Here is a 20,682-nt window from a genome sequence, read left to right on the forward strand (position 1 = left end):
AGATTTCGATGCCATAAAAAAGTATTGCGATACTCTATACCATTCGATACAGCGCAAAAATAATAATAAAACACCAAAAAAGCTGCGTGCAGTCCACATTTTGTGGAAAGTCCAGCCATTATCGAACAGTCCTATCCTATTTTGGGGGGGGGGGGGGAGAAGGTGACTAAAAAAATGGCGAATCACGCAGTTTTTATTATTTACTTTTTTATGGCGTTTACCGCATAGATTTTATTTTATATTTTAATAGTTTGGACTTTTCGGATGTAGCAATATGTCATTTTTTAAATTGTTTTATATATTTTATATGGCTTCAGTAGCGTCCTGGCTGCCATGGTAACCGATTGGAGCCGCAGGATTACGTTGCTGGGGCTCCGATGGGAACTGCCACCAATGAGGAGGGGACCCTGTGGCCTCTGCAACCAATGACTTTAATATTAGGAGGGGGTTGGGGGCGACGGGGGTTGAGGTAGCGCACCAATGTTTTTGAATACTGGAGTTGGGGGAGAAAAGGGCGCACTGCGCCACCAATGAAGATAAATAACCTTTTAATACAAATACAGGAGGCAGCACCTAAGGGGTTAATTGCGGCGGATCGCAGCGCCTTGTCATAGAGGTCAGGTGCCGGTGATTCTGCAGCCGGCACCCGTCTCTTGTATTAGTATGCTTCCTTCTCCCCTGTGCTGCTGAGGAGAACATGGTGCACTCTGAGAGCAGTAGTGCAGCCTAGTATCGGTAAAAGGCAAATCCCGGTATCGAATCGATACCGGTACAAAAGTATCGATTGGGTATCGATAATTTTGATATGCGGTGTAACTCTAGACCCATTAATGTCAGTGTGTCCGCACCACAGCACGGAGTATCCACAGCTGGTGCCTGTGTATTGTGGACTGCTATTTGCGGTCAACAACAAGGACACAGCGGCCATACATCTGAATGAAGCCTAAAGCTCACATCCCCTTTGATCTAAGATCCGGCTGGAGGTGGTCAGAGAACGGGCTGTACTACGTGGTTTCCATTGTTCCCATACAAGTGAGTGGGAGTTGGAGACACAGTGTGGCACACAAGTTATGGAAATGGTGTAGCTCGTGGTCTGTGAAGTCAAAGTAATTGGAAGTTGTATTTTTTCTTGAAGACGTTCCTTATCGCTCCGTGTGATGTTTACATGACCCCTATAAAGGGGTTGTCCAGGTTCAAAGCTGAACCCAGAAATAACCCCTTCTCCTATTCAGCCCCTCTGAGTGGAGCATCAGATTTTACAGGCCTCATGCACATGGCCATGTGCATTTTGTAGTCCACATATTGCGTATCTGAAAAATACGGTTATTGTCTGTGTTGCGCCTGCGTTTTTTGCAGGACTCGTTATCTTCAGTGGGTCCATGGTTCGCATTTTGCGGCCAAGTATAGGACATGTTCTAACTTTTTGCGGAAAGGACATATGGATGTGGAAAGCATATGGATCTTTTGCATGCTTTATACATCCGTTTGTCTGTTCTGCAAAAAGAATGTCCACAAAATGTGTACCATGGATCCATTGAAGTCAGACCCTGGGTGAAGGGAGCCGAGCTGCGGTAAATGGTATGGCCCTGCACAGCGGACTGCTTCCCCCACTGTATCATAAGGTCATCAGTATCTAGAGCTAGACCACCCTTTTTAATAGTCCACCCCTTTATGTTTATTTTATTGGTTGTAAAGATTTGCACCAGGAGAGCAGAGTGAGAAGAGCTGAATGCCGAGCAGCCTGCAGTGTATGAGAATACATGTAGGCTGCAGAAGACAAACGGAACAAAATTTCATTTTTAATAGCACTCAGAAAAGATTTTTAGCCAAAATACATGTGTTTCAGTAAAATAAATTAAGGCATATCTATTACTGTGTTTGTTGTGGTAGGTAGAAACAGTTTTTCAGGAAGGACTTGTAAGCAGTTATGTAGAATTGTGCAGCGCTGCAGACAGATGGTGTAACTGACTAATAAAGCAGATGTCCCAGGTTGAAGTAGATGAAGTCAGTGTTTTTGACAAATGTGCCGAGCTGCCATCTCTCACTTAAAGGGGTTGTGTCACTTCTGCAAATAGTATTTATTATGTAGAGAAAGTTAGAGGACCTTTCACCGATTATGACAATGTGACTATACAGACATGGAGAGCGGTGCCCGGGGATCTCACTGCACTTACTATTATCCCCGGGCGCCGCTCCGTTCTCCTGCTATGCCCTCCGGTAGGCGGAGTCTGCCCTTGTTCTGCTGTAGCGCTGGCCAATCGCAGGGCAGAGCTCACAGCCTGGGAGGTTATTTTCTCCCAGACTGTGAGCTCTGCAATGCGATTGGTCAGCGCTACAGCAGAACAAGGACAGACTCCGCCTACCATTACTTAGTTACTGAAATCTCCGCCTACTATAACCTTAGTGAGCGAAGATACCGGCGGGCATAGCGGGAGAACGGAGCGGCACCCAGGGATAATGGTAAGTGCAGTGAGATCCCCGGGCGCCGCTCTCCATGTCTGTATAGTTAGTTCACATTGTCATAATCGGTGAAAGGTCCTCTTTAATACAAGGCACTTACTAATGTATTGTTATTGTCCATATTGCTTCCTTTGCTGGCTGGATTCATTTTCTTCCATCACATTATATAATGCTTGTTTCCATGGTTACAACCACCGTGTAATCCAACAGTGGTGGTCGTGCTACCACAGTCCCGTCCACCAGAGAGGCCAGCACTTTTTTTTATAGCATACAAGCACGGCCACTGCTGATGGATTGTAGGGTGGTCTTAACCATGGAAACCAGCCGTGTATAATGTGATCCAGCCAGCAAAGGAGGCAATATGGACAATCCCAATACATTAGTATGTGCCTTATATTAACTTTCTCTGCGTGATAAATGCCACTTGCTGAAGTGAGACCACCCGTTTAAAGGGGTATTTTGGCAGTTTCACGTGGTCCCCTCTCCACAGGATTACAGGAGCCAAGTCCAGTCCTCTGCCTTTACCGCCAGGTCCCACAGAGATGAATAGAGCAGCAGTGCACGTACTCGACCTACTTCTCCCTTGATTTCAGGGGCCCTCTTCTTGTGATCAGTAGGGCCCCCACTGATATAGCGGTTATCTCCTATCATGTGAATAGGGAATAATGTGACATTACCAGAATACCCCTTTAATGTAATATGATTTTTTATTTAGTAATTTCCTGTGTGTGTGTGGCTGGACGCTTCACTGGTGATCGTACCAATCATTTTCACGTGAAAGATCTTTTCTCGCATGCACAATCAATCGGCAAGGTTTTGTGATTCGTGCCGGTAATCGGCTTGCATGATGCTTGCCTGTCGCTTCAGTACGCTGTGACATCATTGTTAATTATAATCCACAGCTAAGGTGATTGGAAAGAGCTTTGTTGCAATCTGATACCTCTTTAAAACTTGGCTGGCAGCGAGTGATTGTCTTCCAGAGTCTTGCTTGCCTTAGTCGCCATGGCTACCGCGCGACACATGGCTCGAAGTCATTGACTGCTCAGTCAGCATGGATCACTTTGCTTTTTCCACCCTGTAAGTGCTGACGGAAAAACAAAACTGAGACCTCAAGCAAAGCCTCTTGTCTTCCTTCTGCAGAATGGGAGCCGAGCAGATCCGGTCCCGGAAGCAGGAACCTGCCCGGACAGTGTTTCTCTCCTAAAAACCGGAAGATTCTGGGGCATTATAGAGCGGACTCCCCTCTTATTCTTTGGATCTATTCCTCCATCATAGAGAAAGCAAAAATCTTTGGCCAGACATTTAGAGGTCTTTGTCTCTCTCCCTTTCCAATATAATTGTGAGAATGCATCTCGATGGAGGGGACTAACGTTTTAATAAGCATGCGTGAGGACCCCGGTTTTCACGTGCGCTACAGGTAAGACAATTGCTGTTTTCTCTAGTAGTAGTAGTGATCTAGATGATGCCGAAATGTATGAAGGAAGGTGGAGCCGAGATTTAGTAGGCCAAGTACACATATATAAAAGCTTCTTTTTTTTTATATATATATATATATATATATATATATATATATATATATATACTTTCTGCTTTTAGTTTTTTTTGTGACATACATACAGGGCAGTTGACCTGTGCTTTTCTGTACATTTTGGGACACTCATGAAAACATGCAGAAGTAGAGACAGAATATCTGAAATAAATCTGAATATACATTTGGATTCCTTATGAACAATGTACTGGTTGTGACTCTACAATTGTGTGAAGGAGTCTGCCATTTTTATGCCGGTCTGACTTCTGACAAGGATCATAACCAGTGTCCGACATCGTGTGACGTATTGTATGAAATGTTCTGTACGTGCACACATTACATTCTCAGATAAGTTACTTTTGACGGTATATGTGTTGAAAATATAGATTGTAATACCCATTGTATATCGTCCGGTTACATTATGTGTATAGTTTATTTTAACATTAAATTATTTGGAATGATAATCTAGCCTGAGAGGGTTTTGGGCTCTGTTCACACTACCGTTCAAGGGCACCCCCTTCATTTCCAGTATTTTTTTTGCCAAATATTGCAGTCTGCAGCGTTCTTCTTGCCATTAAAGATGTTTACACCCTGTTTGATGCCATTGAAGTCAATAGGGCACATTTACAAAGAGCGGCTTTTTACGCCAGTCTTAGTCTCCCCCTTGCTCTGTGGTAAGATTCTTCTAATTTATGACAAGGTGTGAGCTTCATCATACATTAGGCACATCTGTGGCAGTCCATGCACCTGGCGTTCCCAGGCGTAAATGTTAGTAAATTTCCCAGGGCTGGTGTCCCGCCATGGCCCCTGACACGGCCACACTCCACCTCCACCATGCCCAACTGGCACAGATGGCGTAAAACTGTCTTTGAGTCAAATGCGCATGCACCGGCTCCCTTTTCCGGTGCCGGCATGGTGCGCAGGGAGTCGGCGCATGCGCTGTTGACTCGTCAAAGCCGGTGCCAGTAGTCCGCACAGGCGCAGACTACAATGTCCACTGCGCCTGAGCGAGACTACGGCACTGAGAAGAAATTATGTCAGGGCAAGTGGAGTGAATAAACTAAGTGGTAAGCGGTGCTGGCTCCGGATCGATGGGCGCGGCTGGGCTCCAACATATCGTGGGACAACCCCTTGGGCTCCTGACAGAGGTGATTTACATATCAATAAGATCGGTTTTTATAAGAATCTAACACACGCAGAGCAGTGGGATCATTTTAAACGCAGCAAGGAGACTGATGGGCACATATATATATCGCTATAGCACTAATCCTGGTGACAGAATCCCTTTTAATATTTTTTTTTTTTTATATATAACTATTTCCCTTCCTTAGGGGCTAAAACATGGGATCTTTTAATCCCTTGTCCTATTAACCCTGATAGAGCTCTATTGTGGTGAATAGGACTTCACACTCTCCCTGCTGCTCTGTGCACACAGCAGCAGGGAGATTACCATGGCAGCCAGGGCTTCACTAGCATCCTGGCTGCCATGGTAACCGATCAGAGCCCCAGGATTACACAGAAGCTGCCACCACCAATGAGAGTAGAGGACCCTGTGGCCACTGCCTCCAATGATTTTAATACTGGTGGTGGGCACTGCACCACCAATGTTTTTAATACTGGGGAGGGTGCACTGCGCCACCAATGATAATTAACCTTTAATACAGGAGACTGGTGTGTTGGCGCAGAATCACATAGCCGCCACCCTGCCTCTGACAGGGAGCTGCGATCAGCGGCAGCAGTTAACCCCTTAGGTGCGGCACCTGAGGGGTTAACATACGCTGATCGCAGCTTCCTGTCATATAGGTGGTGCACCCCCTCCTGTATTTGTATTAAACATTAATTATCATTGGTGGCGCGGTGCGCCCGCCCCTCCTCCTCCCGTCTCTCCTCATTGGCAGCGCGGCACAGGGGGAGGGAGAGTGTGACTTTCTCCCCTGTGCTGCTAAGAGAACATGGTGCACTGACAGCAGCGCGCTCATGTTCTGCGATAGCGTGATGGACGCGTTAATCTGCGTTATCAGCAAGGTTAGATGCCGATAACGGTAACTTTGAAAATCATGAATATCAGCAGATAATATCGGTAACTCCGATAATCGGTCGATCCTTAATAAAAATCGCCTCAGACAACAATGTCAGATGGGTGCAGGTCCCACCTCTTGGACCTGCACTTATCTCAGAACAGGCCGCTGAAAGTGAAGGCGAGCGCACCGCACATGCTCGACCACCCTGCATTCCTTTCTGAAGGAGTTCCGGAAATTGCTGACCGCTGGCTTGCCTATTTTCTGGAGTCCCATAGAAATGAATGGAGAGTGCACCACGCAAGCACGGCCAGTGCGGCCACTGCTCTATTCACTTCTATGGGACTGCCGGAGATGGCCGAGCCAGCAGTCTGCTGTTTTTGGAACTCCCTTAGAAATGAATGGAGGGCGGAGCCCGCACCTGTCGGACATTGGTGGATGTATCCTAGCAATAGGTGATAATACCCCTTTAAGCGCTATGTATTATTAGTACAATAAATATCAAAATGGAAAAAATATGAAAAACTGGTTAAAATGAGGCAAAAAACATACACCAAGGGTGAACCCATCCCAAAGCCTCATTATATGGGGGGATGTCCTCTGTACAGTGGATTTGCATTCAGTGAATAACTGGGGTAGAAGGTGAGGCTTGTTTATGGATGATGGGGGTTTCTGACCTAGTTTAGTGTCACAATGTGCTGGAAACATGAGTGCCCTGGGCTGAATGTAGAGGATTATTGGGGTGTATGGAGGCATTCAGGGATGTACAGACCTGCACCGGTGAGGAGAACAGCGTTCCACTGTTTAAGCTGGATTTATTCTGCAAGACGTCATTCTCTAACCCGTCATCTGGTGGTATTTTACCACTGTGCCTGACCCACAGGGTCGCCATCATTGCTGCTTGTTTCAATTAAGGGGTGTCTCCTAATAATAACCCCCTCTTAGGATGTCATCGAGGGGACGCACCTGCTCTGTAACTCCCTCTGTATATCTTCTTATTGTGCCGTCCTATCCCTGTTGCGTTATTTATGTGGTCTGTGACATGGCACTTTTCAGAAGAAGCAGCTAAACCTGCGGTTACATGTGATGTATACTAACCAGCGGAGGGGCTGATACTGCATATGGTACTGTTGTATGACTTCACCCTGTGCATGAAACCTGTCTGAGCCAATAATGATTTGTAGGCGGCTTGTGGCGCGTCTTAGGAAGGGTCGCCCAGACCGACTGGCTATGAAGCCTGTGAAATGTACGGATTCAGGAGGGCAGGATCTGCGCCTCTCCCGCTACCTGCAGGGCTGGGCTGGGTAGGAAATGAGGGAAATGAAGAATAATGACGCTAATTGGCCGTGTCACTTAACATGTGGTGGTCAGAGCAGACAGGAGGGGATTAGCCGAGATTACCCATGTTGTGTTTTTAATCTTAACCCAGTTCCCAATGGCAAAGCATATTTCCAGAACCATTCCAGCGTTTGTCTCCTTCACAAGCTGTAATATCTGCCAGATGACTTTCTACAACCGGTTTCCCCTCTGCCACCGGTGACTTGCATCTAAAACGGGCATGGATAATTCATTAGGGTCCCTGGATACCCTTGGCACCAGCGCGCCGTGCTGACAATGTCTGTCATGACTTTCTGTTTAGGTTGCAGAAAGTCTCCAAGGTATTAACTGTTATGTAGCTTTAGTTTTTTCTGTCTTTTTTTATTTTTCATGTTGCTTCCACCATTGCTGTACATGACAGACGTTCAGGAATATTGAGGTGTTCTACATCTTGGGTTTGACTTCTCCACACTTCACCGTCTTCGCATAGGGTCCTCTCTGACGGCAGCCGCTCTTGAAGAGGTGTCTGTTTCTACTGTACAACCTTCAGAGATCACAATCTGTCTTATACAAAGAGTTTTTGGTTTTCTTGTAGCCCTTTACATAGGGAAGCCTGCCTAGAAATATTAGTTTGAAGGACACAGGTTAGATAAAAGTCTGTGATACTAGTGCGGAGCGGTTCTGCATACATTGTGCGCCGGGCCTTTCCTGACGCTCTGTTCTACTTTTCGGAAGGTCGATTGCTCCTTTTTATTAATTCATACACAGGGACCTTTGTCGGTGAAGATCCCTGCTGTTTCACAGCTAAAACCTCATACATCATTCAGTTCCTTTACACAAATCCAGTAGTCTGTGGGGTTTAACCCCTTTATCGCTGGTGTTACTGAACATGTACAGCGGGGGAATGCTTACTGGTATATATACGTTTTTTTCCTTGGTTAAAATGCCTTCCCTCCCTTGGTCTCACAAAAACCACTATTCTGTTCTAAGAATGGAGGCGTCCTGTCTGGAGCTGGCCTTGGAAGGAGAACGGTTGTGTAAAGCCGGGGACTGTCGAGCTGGAGTGTCCTTCTTTGAGGCAGCGGTGCAGGTGGGCACAGAAGATCTGAAAACGCTCAGTGCCATATACAGCCAGCTGGGCAATGCCTATTTCTACCTGCATGAATATAACAAGGCATTGGAATATCACCACCACGACCTGACGCTAGCAAGGTAAGCAGACGAGTAACACCCGGGGGTTGTTTTCCTGGGGGACGGGCACTAAAAATGCTCTGTCACTTTCTAGGCTTCTTTCCAGAGTTTTGTCGGATTCCTTATACTGAATATACGTTCACGCTATGACGAGGATGGCGTTATGTACGCTGTTCCCTGGTTATATTCACATGAAGCTGATTTGTTGCAGAATTTTTGGCAACGTCCATAAATCTGAATGAGTGTTACCGCAGCAAGCGCATGGATTTCTGCAAGCCCCATTCAGGTGAACGTTGCTACAAGTCTGCCACATGTGAATATACTGTGATCAGTCATCCTCAGTGTATTCAGGTAGTAGTAGTAGTAGTGTTTTTTTAAGCACTTTTCAGAATTTTTGCTATTAGTGTCACTAAAATGTCTGATTTGGTGGAAAGTGGAATATCTCATAAAAGTAGAGGCAAAATAAACATTAGAATGTGTTCCTTCATCAGCGTTGACCTATTTACTATATTAATGAATACAATTTTGTATGATGTTTTCATTCAGGACTATTGGTGACCGACTTGGAGAAGCCAAAGCTAGCGGGAATCTTGGAAATACTCTGAAAGTTTTGGGTAATTTTGACGAAGCCATTTTATGTTGTGAGCGGCATTTGGAGATCTCTCGGGAGTTGTATGATAAGGTAAGGGAAAAGAATGTGTAGGACCATGCCCAAGCATGCCCTTGTAGCCCCCAGGTTCCTGTATGTTCAGTGTGTTTTGTAGATCAGATTACACTTTTTGTCTTCAGACTATGGGATCTCACATTACAAACCTTTTAATAATGGATTGCAAATAGGCAGTCACAAGAAAACCCTACAGTGCAGTTCTGCTGCACCCGGCATGAAGTATATTGTATTACATTATTCAGGATGTGAGGCTTACTATAGGAGAGGATGCAAAATGACCAGATCTCTCCTCGATTTTATTTCCGTGGCTTAGCTTTACAGTCATGTCATTACACGCAGTTTGTAGACTGGGAATAGTATAGGCTTGTTAGAGAAAACGACTTTTGTTCATCACATTTCATCAGCTTCATTGCATTTTTACATGTGAAATAAATTGTATGCACTTCAGCAGCTCACCTCGTCTGAAGATCGGTCCTTTCTCTCTACAGGTTGGGGAGGCCAGAGCCCTATATAACCTAGGGAATGTGTACCACTCCAAGGGTAAGAGCCTGGCATGCACAGGGACCAGAGACCCTGGAGAGTTCCCAGAGGAGGTCAAGATTGCTTTACAGAAGGCCGTGGATTACTATGAGTAAGTCTGAACTGCCCTTCACCCTGCCCAACATTGTAGTAAAATGATTGAACATGTAGTTCTGCTTCCAGGGACTAAAGTGTTCAGGTCGAGGTGTGTGTCAGACAGTCATGTTTAGCCCCCTGTCGGTATTGGACTGTCCAGTCTGTAAGATTAAAGGGGCTGTTTGGGCCAGTGTGGGTTAAGAAATAATAATTACTCGTCTTACCGATCCATTGCGGCTTTGATGCTGCGCTCCGCTTCCTGGTCCCGGTTTCATGTGCAGAAAATGTCTGGAGCTGCCCATTCAGCCAGTCACAGCATTGTGGCCATTTCCTGTGCGTCAAGGCCAGACCACGAAACATGGAGTAGAATCGGAGCGGCCGAGGATCGGTGAGTTAATTGTTTTTAACCCCATCCTGGCCTTTTTTTTTACAAAAATGTTGTTTCCTGGAAACCTCTTGAATAAACAGCTGGCAGACAGGAAATTCTGGTTTTGTTTTGCACCAAAATGGAAACTTATTAACTATCCTATAGATCAGGCATCCTCAAACTGCAGCCCTCCAGCTGTTGTAAAACTACAACTCCGAGCATGCCCGAACAGCCTACAGCTATCAGCCTACAGCAGGGCATTGTGGGAGTTGTAGTTTTACAACAGCTGGAGGGCCGCAGTTTGAAGATGCCTGCTATAGATAGATGGATAAGTTACAGGTCTTTTCATGATACAATAATTTCATTTTCTTTGCGTAAAGCTTGAGCTTTCCAGGACATTTGCTGATGGCGGAGAAATCTGGACAGGATTATGTCAAATAATAATCACTTGTTTTCTGTGAACAGGTTAAACTTGTTAATAGTAACAGAGCTGGGGGACAGAGCCGCTCAAGGACGCGCATATGGAAACCTGGGAAATACTCACTATTTACTTGGAAATTTTCGAAAAGCCGTCATGTCCCACGAGCAGGTACTCTCTTACAAATGGTCTGTCCTTGCTGCTTAGGGTACTTTCACACTCGCGTTTTGTGCGGATCCGTTCAGATAATGCAACCGTCTGCATCCGTTCAGAACGGATCAGTTTGTATTACCTTTAATATAGCCAAAACGGATCCGTCTTGAACACCATTGAAAGTCAATGGAGGACAGATCCGTTTTCACTGACAATTGACTTACCCCATTGACTTACATTGTGTGTCAGAATGGATCCGTTTGGCTCCACTTCATCAGGCGGACACCAAAACACTGCAGGCAGTGTTTTGGTGTCCGTCTCCAAAGCGGAATGGAGACTGAACTGATGCATTCTGAGCGGATCCTTTTCCATTCAGAATGCATTCGAATGCAAACTGATCAGTTTTGGACCGCTTGTGAGAGGCCTGAACGGATCTCGCAAACGGAAAGCCAAAACGCGAGTGTGAAAGTAGATTTGGGCTATTGGGGTAAGGGTGCTAGGGGCGAATATGTCAAAATGCAATATGAAACCTGCCTAATATTCTCACACGGCAGATCTGTTGTAGAAAATTGTACGACTGATCCATACATGTTAATGGGGATTGCAGAAACAAGGCCATGGCCTGTGATCGCTCGTCCTCATACAGTGTCCTTGGAGGGCGATCTCTGTTTACACAGGGTGATCTGCTGCTCAGAAACAATGATCACTTTCCCCCAATGAGCGAGCAGTGATTAGCACCTTTACACAGGATAAGAGTCTGGGGTTAAGTCTGGAACATTACGCATTCTATACTACATTTTCAAGCTGCTGTTATGGACATAGGAAGCGAGCAGATGATTAATAAAAGGGTAGTATTCCTCTGAAAAATTCTAAAAATTGGGGGGGGTAAATTTATGAAGCTGAAATATGCCTGTTAGTTGCGCCGCAATCTGTGTATTTTCCTCACTTACGCCAGATCTGTATTTACCATTTGTTACGCCTAAGACAGCTCAGAAGCTGTCTTACATTTAGAAGCAGAGTCCAGCACCTCTACATAACTCCGGCGGATCCACCACCAAGTATAGGGATTTATTAAGGGTACTTTCACACTAGCGTTTTTCTTTTCCGGTATTGCGTTCCGGCCTAGGAAAAGAACTGATCAGTTTTATCCCCATGCATTCTGAATGGAGAGCAATCCGTTCAGTATGCATCAGGATGTCTTCAGTTCAGTCACTGTGCAGTTTTTGGACGGAGAAAATACTGCAGCATGCTGCGGTATTTTCTCTGTCCAAGATTCCGGAACACTTGCCGGAATGCCGGATCCTGCATGATTTTACATTGAAATGCCTAATGCCGTATCCGGCCCTACATATTCCGGAAAAACTGATCTGGCATGCGCAGACCTTTAAAAATGTGAAAAAGATAAATACCGGATGCGTTTTTCCGGATGAAAACCATAGAGACGGATCCGGTATTGCAATACATTTGTGAGACGTATCTGGATTCGTCTACAAATGGTATCCGTTTGCATACAGATTGCCCAATCCGGCAGGCAGGTTCGGTGGTGCATAACATGTAACCTGCCATTTGTAATGGACATTTTATGTGCCATTTACTGTTTTGGCTATTGGTAATGCAACTTTAACTGCACTGAAAAATGGTACATGTAAAATCAACCAAAAATGCCTTTTTATGGTACAATGTAGGCCGCTTAGGTAGGCTACTGGCTCTTCTTCAGGAGGCTAGCCCTGTATGGAGACATACTGGATGTGCACTTCCACTAGGTGGCGCTAGCGACATGGTTCCCTTTTCTTGGGAGATATCTCTTCGCACAAGGCAGATGTGATTTGGAAAGTTTCTTTTTGCATGTTGTTTTCCCATGAAGCATTGCACGTTAGGGTACTTTCACACTTGCGGCACAGTGATCCGGCAAGCAGTTCTGTCGCCAGAACTGCCTGCTGGATCCGCCATGCAAACGGGCAGCATTTGTAGACTGATCCGGATGCGGATCCATCTCACAAATGCATTGCAAGAACGGATCCGTTTGTCATACGTTTGTGATCCGTTTCTATTTATTTTCACACTTTTACCAGTCTGCTCATGCGCAGACCGGAAGGACGGATCCAGCATTCCGGTATTTTTAATGCCGGATCCGGCACAAATACATTCCTATGGAAAGAAATCCGGCATTCAGGCAAGTGTTCCGTTTTTTTTGACCGGAGATAAAACCGCAGTATGCTGCCGTATTATCTGCGTCCTAAAAAAGTCAAAAAGACTGAGCTGAAGACATCCTGATGCATCCTGAACGGATTGCTCTCCATTCAGAATGCATTAGGATAAAACTGATCAGTTGTTTTCCAGTTTAGAGCCCCTAGGACGGATCTCAATGCTGGAAAAGAAAAACACTAGTGTGAAAGTACCCTTAGTCTCTATTCCATGAAGTACTTCCAATAAGTATCCATACAGAGCTGGTCTGTTTAAAGGGGTTATCCCATCTTAGACAATGGGGGCATATCGCTAGGGGAGGCCTGGACACACATCAGTACAGGCAAATCTGCTTGCATGAAGAAGACACCAATGTGTTTGCTCACATGTTGAAGTCATGATTTGTTCTTTTTGCTAATTTTGCTTTTAAGGACCAGGAGGGCTTCAGGAGTAATGTATTTGCCCTAATTATTTAGTACTCTAGTATTGTCTTTATCGTGCAGTAATATGAGCTATGGTTACTCATGAGTGTGGTTATTAATATATTCACTCCTCTTTTTCACATAGCGGCTGTTAGTTGCCAGGGAGTTTGGTGACCGATCTGCAGAAAGAAGAGCTTACAGTAATCTTGGAAATGCCTTTATCTTCCTGGGTGAATTTGAAATGGCAGCGGAGTACTACAAGTAAGATATTATGTGCTGTGATTCATTGGCATACATTCAGACCTAGTTGTGAGCTCTGACAGTTGTGAGCTCACACTAGTAGTATTGTGAGTTGTGAGCTTAGACCTCTGTCAGTTTCCAAAACTACAGAGCACCCAAAGCGCGCTAGGTTCATTGCAGGGACTTGTCCTTCTAGAACATACTAATCAAAGGACCCTTCAAATAAACAATGCTTTGCTTTATTTTTGGAGGCTTCTGAGATATCCATAAATGAAAGTCCAAGACCAGGAGTAAAGGCTCTGAAGGACACTGCAGCTCTTGTTCTGGAAATCACTCCAAGCTCTTGCACTTCACCAATATGTTCTTCTGTCATGTTTCTATAATGGTCAGTGTATACTGGTCTTTATGGTGGACGTTCAGTGGACTTCTTCTGCTGCTCGTTCGCTCTTCAGAAGACTGACTCGCTGCACAAGCTCCTGGCCCATTGCCCAGGCAATTGCCAACAGCCTTGGGCATCAGGGCACTGACTGCTGACCAATAAATAATAAGGAAATACATTTTTTATATAGTTCACCGTAAAATACATATTTGTTAAAGGCGCATTGATAAAGACACCTAGATTAAACTCATGACACAGAAAAAAAAATATTTTCATTTGCCCAACTCATCCTGCTGTACTGCACGCTGTCTGCAGAAGGGCCTGCATGTTCAATGTCGACATGTTTCCTTTTGAAGGGGATGTCCAGGACCATTGACAATAGTATTATGATGTTCCATTTTCCAGTCGCCTGTAGAACATATAGGTGTACCTGTCACGTCTTTGAGTTCTCTCCTCAAACCCCATGCTCCCGCTTGCCCCGTTGTTCACAATCTGAACTTCCTGGTTTTGGATGTTAATGGGCGGCAGCAACACAACCCCATATTTATTCAATGTGATGGATGCATTTTTTCATTTAAAAAAATTTTTTTGTTTCATTTTTTTATTTTTTACAAACTTTTTAGCAAATTTCTTTTCATTGAAAAACAGAAAGCACATGGATGGCATTCCTGTTCTGTCCATGGTTTTTATGGACCTGTACAGTTCTGTGGTGATGTCTGGTTCACAAAATGGATCAAAGCAGTGCACGTCTCCATGATTTTTCCATTGACCCACAGTCGGTGGAAGAACAAGGTTGTGTGAATAAACACATTGAAATCAATGGATATGTGTGCTGTCTGTGGAGAACGCAAGCTGCACATGTTCTTGATTCAGTGAGGTGTGAGCAAGTCCTTAAGCTGGCCACATATTTAGTAGGCCAAACAATAATTTGGCTGACCAATGTCTTTCCCATACACGCTCAGTGGGGAGAGTTGGACGTTCCCAATACAAATTAGATTGTTGTCTGAACCCGCTGTTCGGCTAACAATATAGAAATGTGTAAGGCACCTTTACACTTTGCAATGTGATGTCACATTCTTTTCGTACAGTAACATTTACTCTTTTCTGCAGAAGAACGCTTCAACTGGCCCGGCAATTGAAGGACAGGGCGGTAGAAGCGCAGAGCTGTTACAGCTTGGGCAATACCTACACTCTACTTCAGGACTATGAAAAGGCCATTGACTATCATCTCAAGCATCTCGTCATCGCTAAGGAACTTAATGACAGGTTACAGCTTGAATACATTTCTTTATAAAATGTTTACAGAAGGCATCTCACAATTGGGGCTGGGGTGTGTGGGTGTCTCCGCACATCTGGAGAAGCAGTCGTGCATCCTGCAGTCACTGGGTAGTAATAACACATAGAGCATACACTTGGCTGCCTGGAACTTTTTATAAGGATTTGGGACAATTACGTTACATAATATCATTGAATGTCTTCTAATGCTACTTTACAATATTTTATGGGGATGGATTTCTTTGTGTGAAGGGACGTTTTCCACCATTCTAATACTGGAAACTGGAAAGTCATTTTCCAGTTAGGCATCACACATAGACCTAGCAGAACAGGCAGCACGTGGATGTCATTTGTGTGCTGTCCACATCCATTTTTCCATCCTACAAATTACAGAACATGCCCTCTTCTTGTCCATTTTGCTTTTTTATTAATGAAGCTGAGAAAAATACAGATTGCACACAGAAGGTATCCGTATTTTGCAGATCTGTGGTTTGCGGACCGCAAAAGGCATATGGTCATATGCATGTAGTCTTAAGCCCTTCCCGACCAGCGCCGTAATAGTACTATTACTGCTGCCCGATCAGCGGCATGGGTTCCGCAGTCACTGATAACCGGACCCCTGCTGTATGCGTGAAAACACAGATGCCGGCGCATTAACCCTTGACCGTGGCACGTGCGATGTGTGGAGGGAGGGAGAGAGCTTCCATCGACATAGACATTGGGTATCGCCGCGTCCGTATCGACCGGCTCTATAAAAAAGAATCACATGACCTAACCCCTCAGGTGAATAAAATAAAACTGCAAAAAAAAAAATTTTGGGGTCACCTTACATCACTAAAAGTGCAACACCAAGCAATCAAAAAGGCGTATGCCCCCCAAAATAGTACCAATCTAACTGTCTTCTGATCCCGCAAAACATGAGCCCCTACCTAAAACAATCGCCAAAAAAATAAAAAATAAACTATGGCTCTCAGATTATGGAGACACTAAAACATGATTTATTTATTTTTAATTTGTTTCGAAACTGCTTTTTTTTGTGTTAAATGTAAAAAAATAAGTAAAAAAGGTAGACATATTATGTATCGCCGCGTCCGTAACAACCTACCCTATAAAAATACCACATGGTCTAACCCCTCAGGTGAAAACCGTAAAAGAAGATAAAATAAAAACGGTGTAAAAAAAGCAATTTTTGGTCACCTTACATTACAAAAAGTGAAATAGCAATCAATAAAAAGTCATATGCACCCCAAAATAGAGCTAATCAAACAGTCATCTTATCCCGCAAAAATGATACCCTAACTAAGAAAATCGCCCAAAAAAAAAAAAAGCTATGGCTCTCAGACTATGGAGACACTAAAACATGATTATTACTTTTTTTGTTTCAGAAAAAGATATTATTGTGTAAAACTTAAATAAATAAAAAAATAGTATACATATTGGGTATTGCCACATCCGTAAGAACCTGCTGTATAAAAATATCACATGACCTAATAGTGTGTCAAAAAAGCAATTTTTTTTATCACCTTACATCACAAAAAGTGTAATACCAAGTGATCAAAAAGTCATATGCACCCTAAATTAGTACTAATCAAACAGTCATCTTATACTGAAAAAAATTAGCCCCTACATAAGACAGTCGCCTAAAATAAAAACTATATGGCTTTCAGAACACTAAAAATCATTTTATTCAAAACTGCTTTTATTATGTAAATATTTGGTATTGTCTCGTCCGTAACAACCTGCTCTATAAAAATACAATGTGATCTAACCTGTCAGGTGAACAAAAAATAAAAACTGCGCCAAAACAGCAATTTTTTTGTTACATTGCCTCACAAAAAGTGTAATATAGAGCAACCAAAAATGTACCCTAAAACATTACCAACAAAACTGCCACCTTATCCCGTAGTTTCCAAAATGGGGTCAGTTTCTACTCTAGGGGTGCATCAGGGGGTCTTCAAATGTGACATGGCAGCTTAAAATTATCCCAGTGAAATCTGCCTTCCAAAAACGATATGGTGTTCCTTTCCTTCTGCGCCCTGCTGTGTGCCCGTACAGAGCAGTTTGCGACCACATATGGGGTGTTTCTGTAAACTACTAACTAAATATTGAGTTTTGTTTGGCTGTTAACCCTTGCTTAGTTAGCAGAAAAAATTGATTTAAAATGGAAAATCTGCCAAAAAAGTGAAATTCTGAAATGTTATCTCCATTTCCATTAATTATTGTGGAACATCTAAAGGGTTAGCAAAGTTTGTAAAATCAGTTTTGAATACCTTAAGGGGGTGTATTTGGGTGGTTTCTATTATGTAAGCCTCACAAAGTGACTACAGACCTGAACTGGTCCTTTAAAGTGGGTTTTGGAAATTTTTATGAAAAATTTCAAGATTTGCTTCTAAACGTCTAACGTCCCTAAAAAATAAAATGGCATTTGCAAAATTATCCAAACATGAAGTAGACATATGGGGAGTGTAAAGTAATAACAATTTTTTTTGTTATTACTATTTATTATAAAAGTAGAGAAATTGAAATTTGGAAATATGCTAATTTTTCAGAATTTTTAGTTAATTTGGTATTTTAAAAAAATTCAATATAAATGACATTTTTATACTCCATTTTAACACTGTCATGAAGTACAATATGTGACGAAAAAACAATCTCAGAATGGCCTGAATAAGTAAAAGTGTTTAAAGTTATTACCACATAAAGTGACACTGTCAGATTTGCACAAAATGGCCTGGGCAGGAAGGTGAAAACTGGCCTAGGGTTGAAAGGGTTAACCTGTGGTCCCTAGACCTATATACATCAGGCCATTGCTGATAATGAAAAGTTGAATGAAGGTGAAAGGGTTAAAAAGACTAATATTGCATAACTCCTTTCCAGAACGGTCAGCAGGGCCGACTCCAGGTTTGTGGGCCCTTGGGCGATAAAGTCTCAGTGGGCCCCCTTGTGGGATTTTGTACTGTGAAACGGCATGTATTATAGATTAAATACCTTACACAGAGCATTCTACAGAGCGGATATATGTGAATCGGTACTTATGTGCCTACTTTTATTTTCTACCCAGTGTTTCAGTCCCTCAGGTCTATTCACAGAAATGTGCCCGCTCACAGTAGATATGGCAAGATGTGCCCTCTCACAGTAGATATGCTAAGATATGTGTCCCCCTCACAGTAGATATGCTAAGATATGTGTCCCCCTCACAGTAGATATGCCAAGATATGTGCCCCCTCACAGTAGATATGCCAAGATATGTGCCCCCTCACAGTAGATATGCCAAGATATGTGCCCCCTCACAGTAGATATGCCAAGATATGTGCCCCCTCACAGTAGATATGCCAAGATATGTGCCCCCTCACAGTAGATATGCCAAGATATGTGCCCCCTCACAGTAGATATGCCAAGATATGTGCCCCCCTCACAGTAGATATGCCAAGATATGTGCCCCCCTCACAGTAGATATGCCAAGATATGTGCCCCCTCACAGTAGATATGCCAAGATATGTGCCCCCCTCACAGTACATATGCCAAGATGTGCCCCCCTCACAGTACATATGCCAAGATATGTGCCCCCCTCACAGTACATATGCCAAGATATGTGCCCCCCTCACAGTAGATATGCCAAGATGCATGCCCTCTTACAGTGGATATGCCAAAATATTTGCCCAGTGCCCCTTCACAGTGGTTATGCCCAGATGTGCCCCTTTAACAGGAAGTAGAAAAAAAAAATATACTCCTCGCCTCAGTCACCTGGCTCCTCCCATGATCTGCGCTCCCCATCAGCAGCAGCAGGATACTGTGACACATGGCGCTCCTACACAGATCAGCAGGGCGATGTGTGAGGACAACGTGCTGCTGCTGTGGAGCGGGGAGCAAATAGTTCCCTGCTTCAGTGGCGTCCCTGCGGTTTTTGGTCCTTTCCCTGCCCCCCCCCCCCAATACTTTAAACAAAATTGTACCCCCTCACAGTAGTATTGCCTTCATTGTACAACCTTCACAGTAGTTTTGTACAGATGTGTGTCCCCTCACAGTAGTTATGCCCTCTCTGTGCCCCTTTCACAGTTGTAATGCCACATTGTGCCCCTTTTCATAGTAATAATCCCCATTGTGCCCCCTTCATAGTAATAATGCCCACTGTGCCCCCTTCATTGTAGTAATGCCCTCTGTGCCCCCCTCCAGAGTAGTAATGCCCTCTGTGGCCCCCTCCAGAGTAGTAATGCCCTCTGTGGCCCCCTCCAGAGTAGTAATGCCCTCTGTGGCCCCCTCCAGAGTAGTAATGCCCTCTGTGGCCCCCTCCAGAGTAGTAATGCCCTCTGTGGCCCCCTCCAGAGTAGTAATGCCCTCTGTGGCCCCCTCCAGAGTAGTAATGCCCTCTGTGGCCCCCTCCAGAGTAGTAATGCCCTCTGTGGCCCCCTCCAGAGTAGTAATGCCCTCTGTGGCCCCCTCCAGAGTAGTAATGCCCTCTGTGGCCCCCTCCAGAGTAGTAATGCCCTCTGTGGCCCCCTCCAGAGTAGTAATGCCCTCCTTTGTGCCCGCCCCCTCCAGAGTAGTAATGCCCTCCTTTGTGCCCGCCCCCTCCAGAGTAGTAATGCCCTCCTTTGTGCCCGCCCCCTCCAGAGTAGTAATGCCCTCCTTTGTGCCCGCCCCCTCCAGAGTAGTAATGCCCTCCTTTGTGCCCGCCCCCTCCAGAGTAGTAATGCCCTCCTTTGTGCCCGCCCCCTCCAGAGTAGTAATGCCCTCCTTTGTGCCCGCCCCCTCCAGAGTAGTAATGCCCTCCTTTGTGCCCGCCCCCTCCAGAGTAGTAATGCCCTCCTTTGTGCCCGCCCCCTCCAGAGTAGTAATGCCCTCCTTTGTGCCCGCCCCCTCCAGAGTAGTAATGCCCTCCTTTGTGCCCGCCCCCTCCAGAGTAGTAATGCCCTCCTTTGTGCCCGCCCCCTCCAGAGTAGTAATGCCCTCCTTTGTGCCCGCCCCCTCCAGAGTAGTAATGCCCTCCTTTGTGCCCGCCCCCTCCAGAGTAGTAATGCCCTCCTTTGTGCCCGCCCCCTCCAGAGTAGTAATGCCCTCCTTTGTGCCCGCCCCCTCCAGAGTAGTAATGCCCTCCCTTGTGCCCGCCCCCTCCAGAGTAGTAATGCCCACCTTTGTGCCCCCCCCCCTCCAGAGTAGTAATAAACACCTTTGTGCCCCCCCCCTCCAGAGTAGTAATAAACACCTTTGTGCCCCCCCCCCTCCAGAGTAGTAATAAACACCTTTGTGCCCCCCCCCTCCAGAGTAGTAATAAACACCTTTGTGCCCCCCCCCCTCCAGAGTAGTAATAAACACCTTTGTGCCCCCCCCCCCTCCAGAGTAGTAATAAACTACTTGTGTGAGCTCACCCCCACCCCAATTTATCCAGACGGCAGCGCGAGTGTTTATTTACCTTTTTTGTTTAGTAATAAACACCTTTGTGCCCCCCCC

The 20,682-nt window shown here is 44.9% G+C and overlaps 1 protein-coding gene across 1 annotated transcript in view; it reads left to right on the forward strand.

Moving 5' to 3' along the window:
• Positions 1 to 20,682, forward strand: part of GPSM2 (G protein signaling modulator 2) — a 46,547-nt gene that overhangs the window by 15,440 nt on the left and 10,425 nt on the right. The window contains 7 exon segments of the mRNA XM_044301433.1: positions 3,601 to 3,877; positions 8,314 to 8,535; positions 9,061 to 9,196; positions 9,670 to 9,812; positions 10,629 to 10,752; positions 13,486 to 13,601; positions 15,070 to 15,225. Coding sequence (XP_044157368.1) covers positions 3,816 to 3,877; positions 8,314 to 8,535; positions 9,061 to 9,196; positions 9,670 to 9,812; positions 10,629 to 10,752; positions 13,486 to 13,601; positions 15,070 to 15,225 — 959 coding nt within the window. The 5' untranslated portion in view covers positions 3,601 to 3,815.

Source organism: Bufo gargarizans, chromosome 7 (assembly GCF_014858855.1).
Source record: "Bufo gargarizans isolate SCDJY-AF-19 chromosome 7, ASM1485885v1, whole genome shotgun sequence".
Taxonomy (NCBI): domain Eukaryota; kingdom Metazoa; phylum Chordata; class Amphibia; order Anura; family Bufonidae; genus Bufo; species Bufo gargarizans.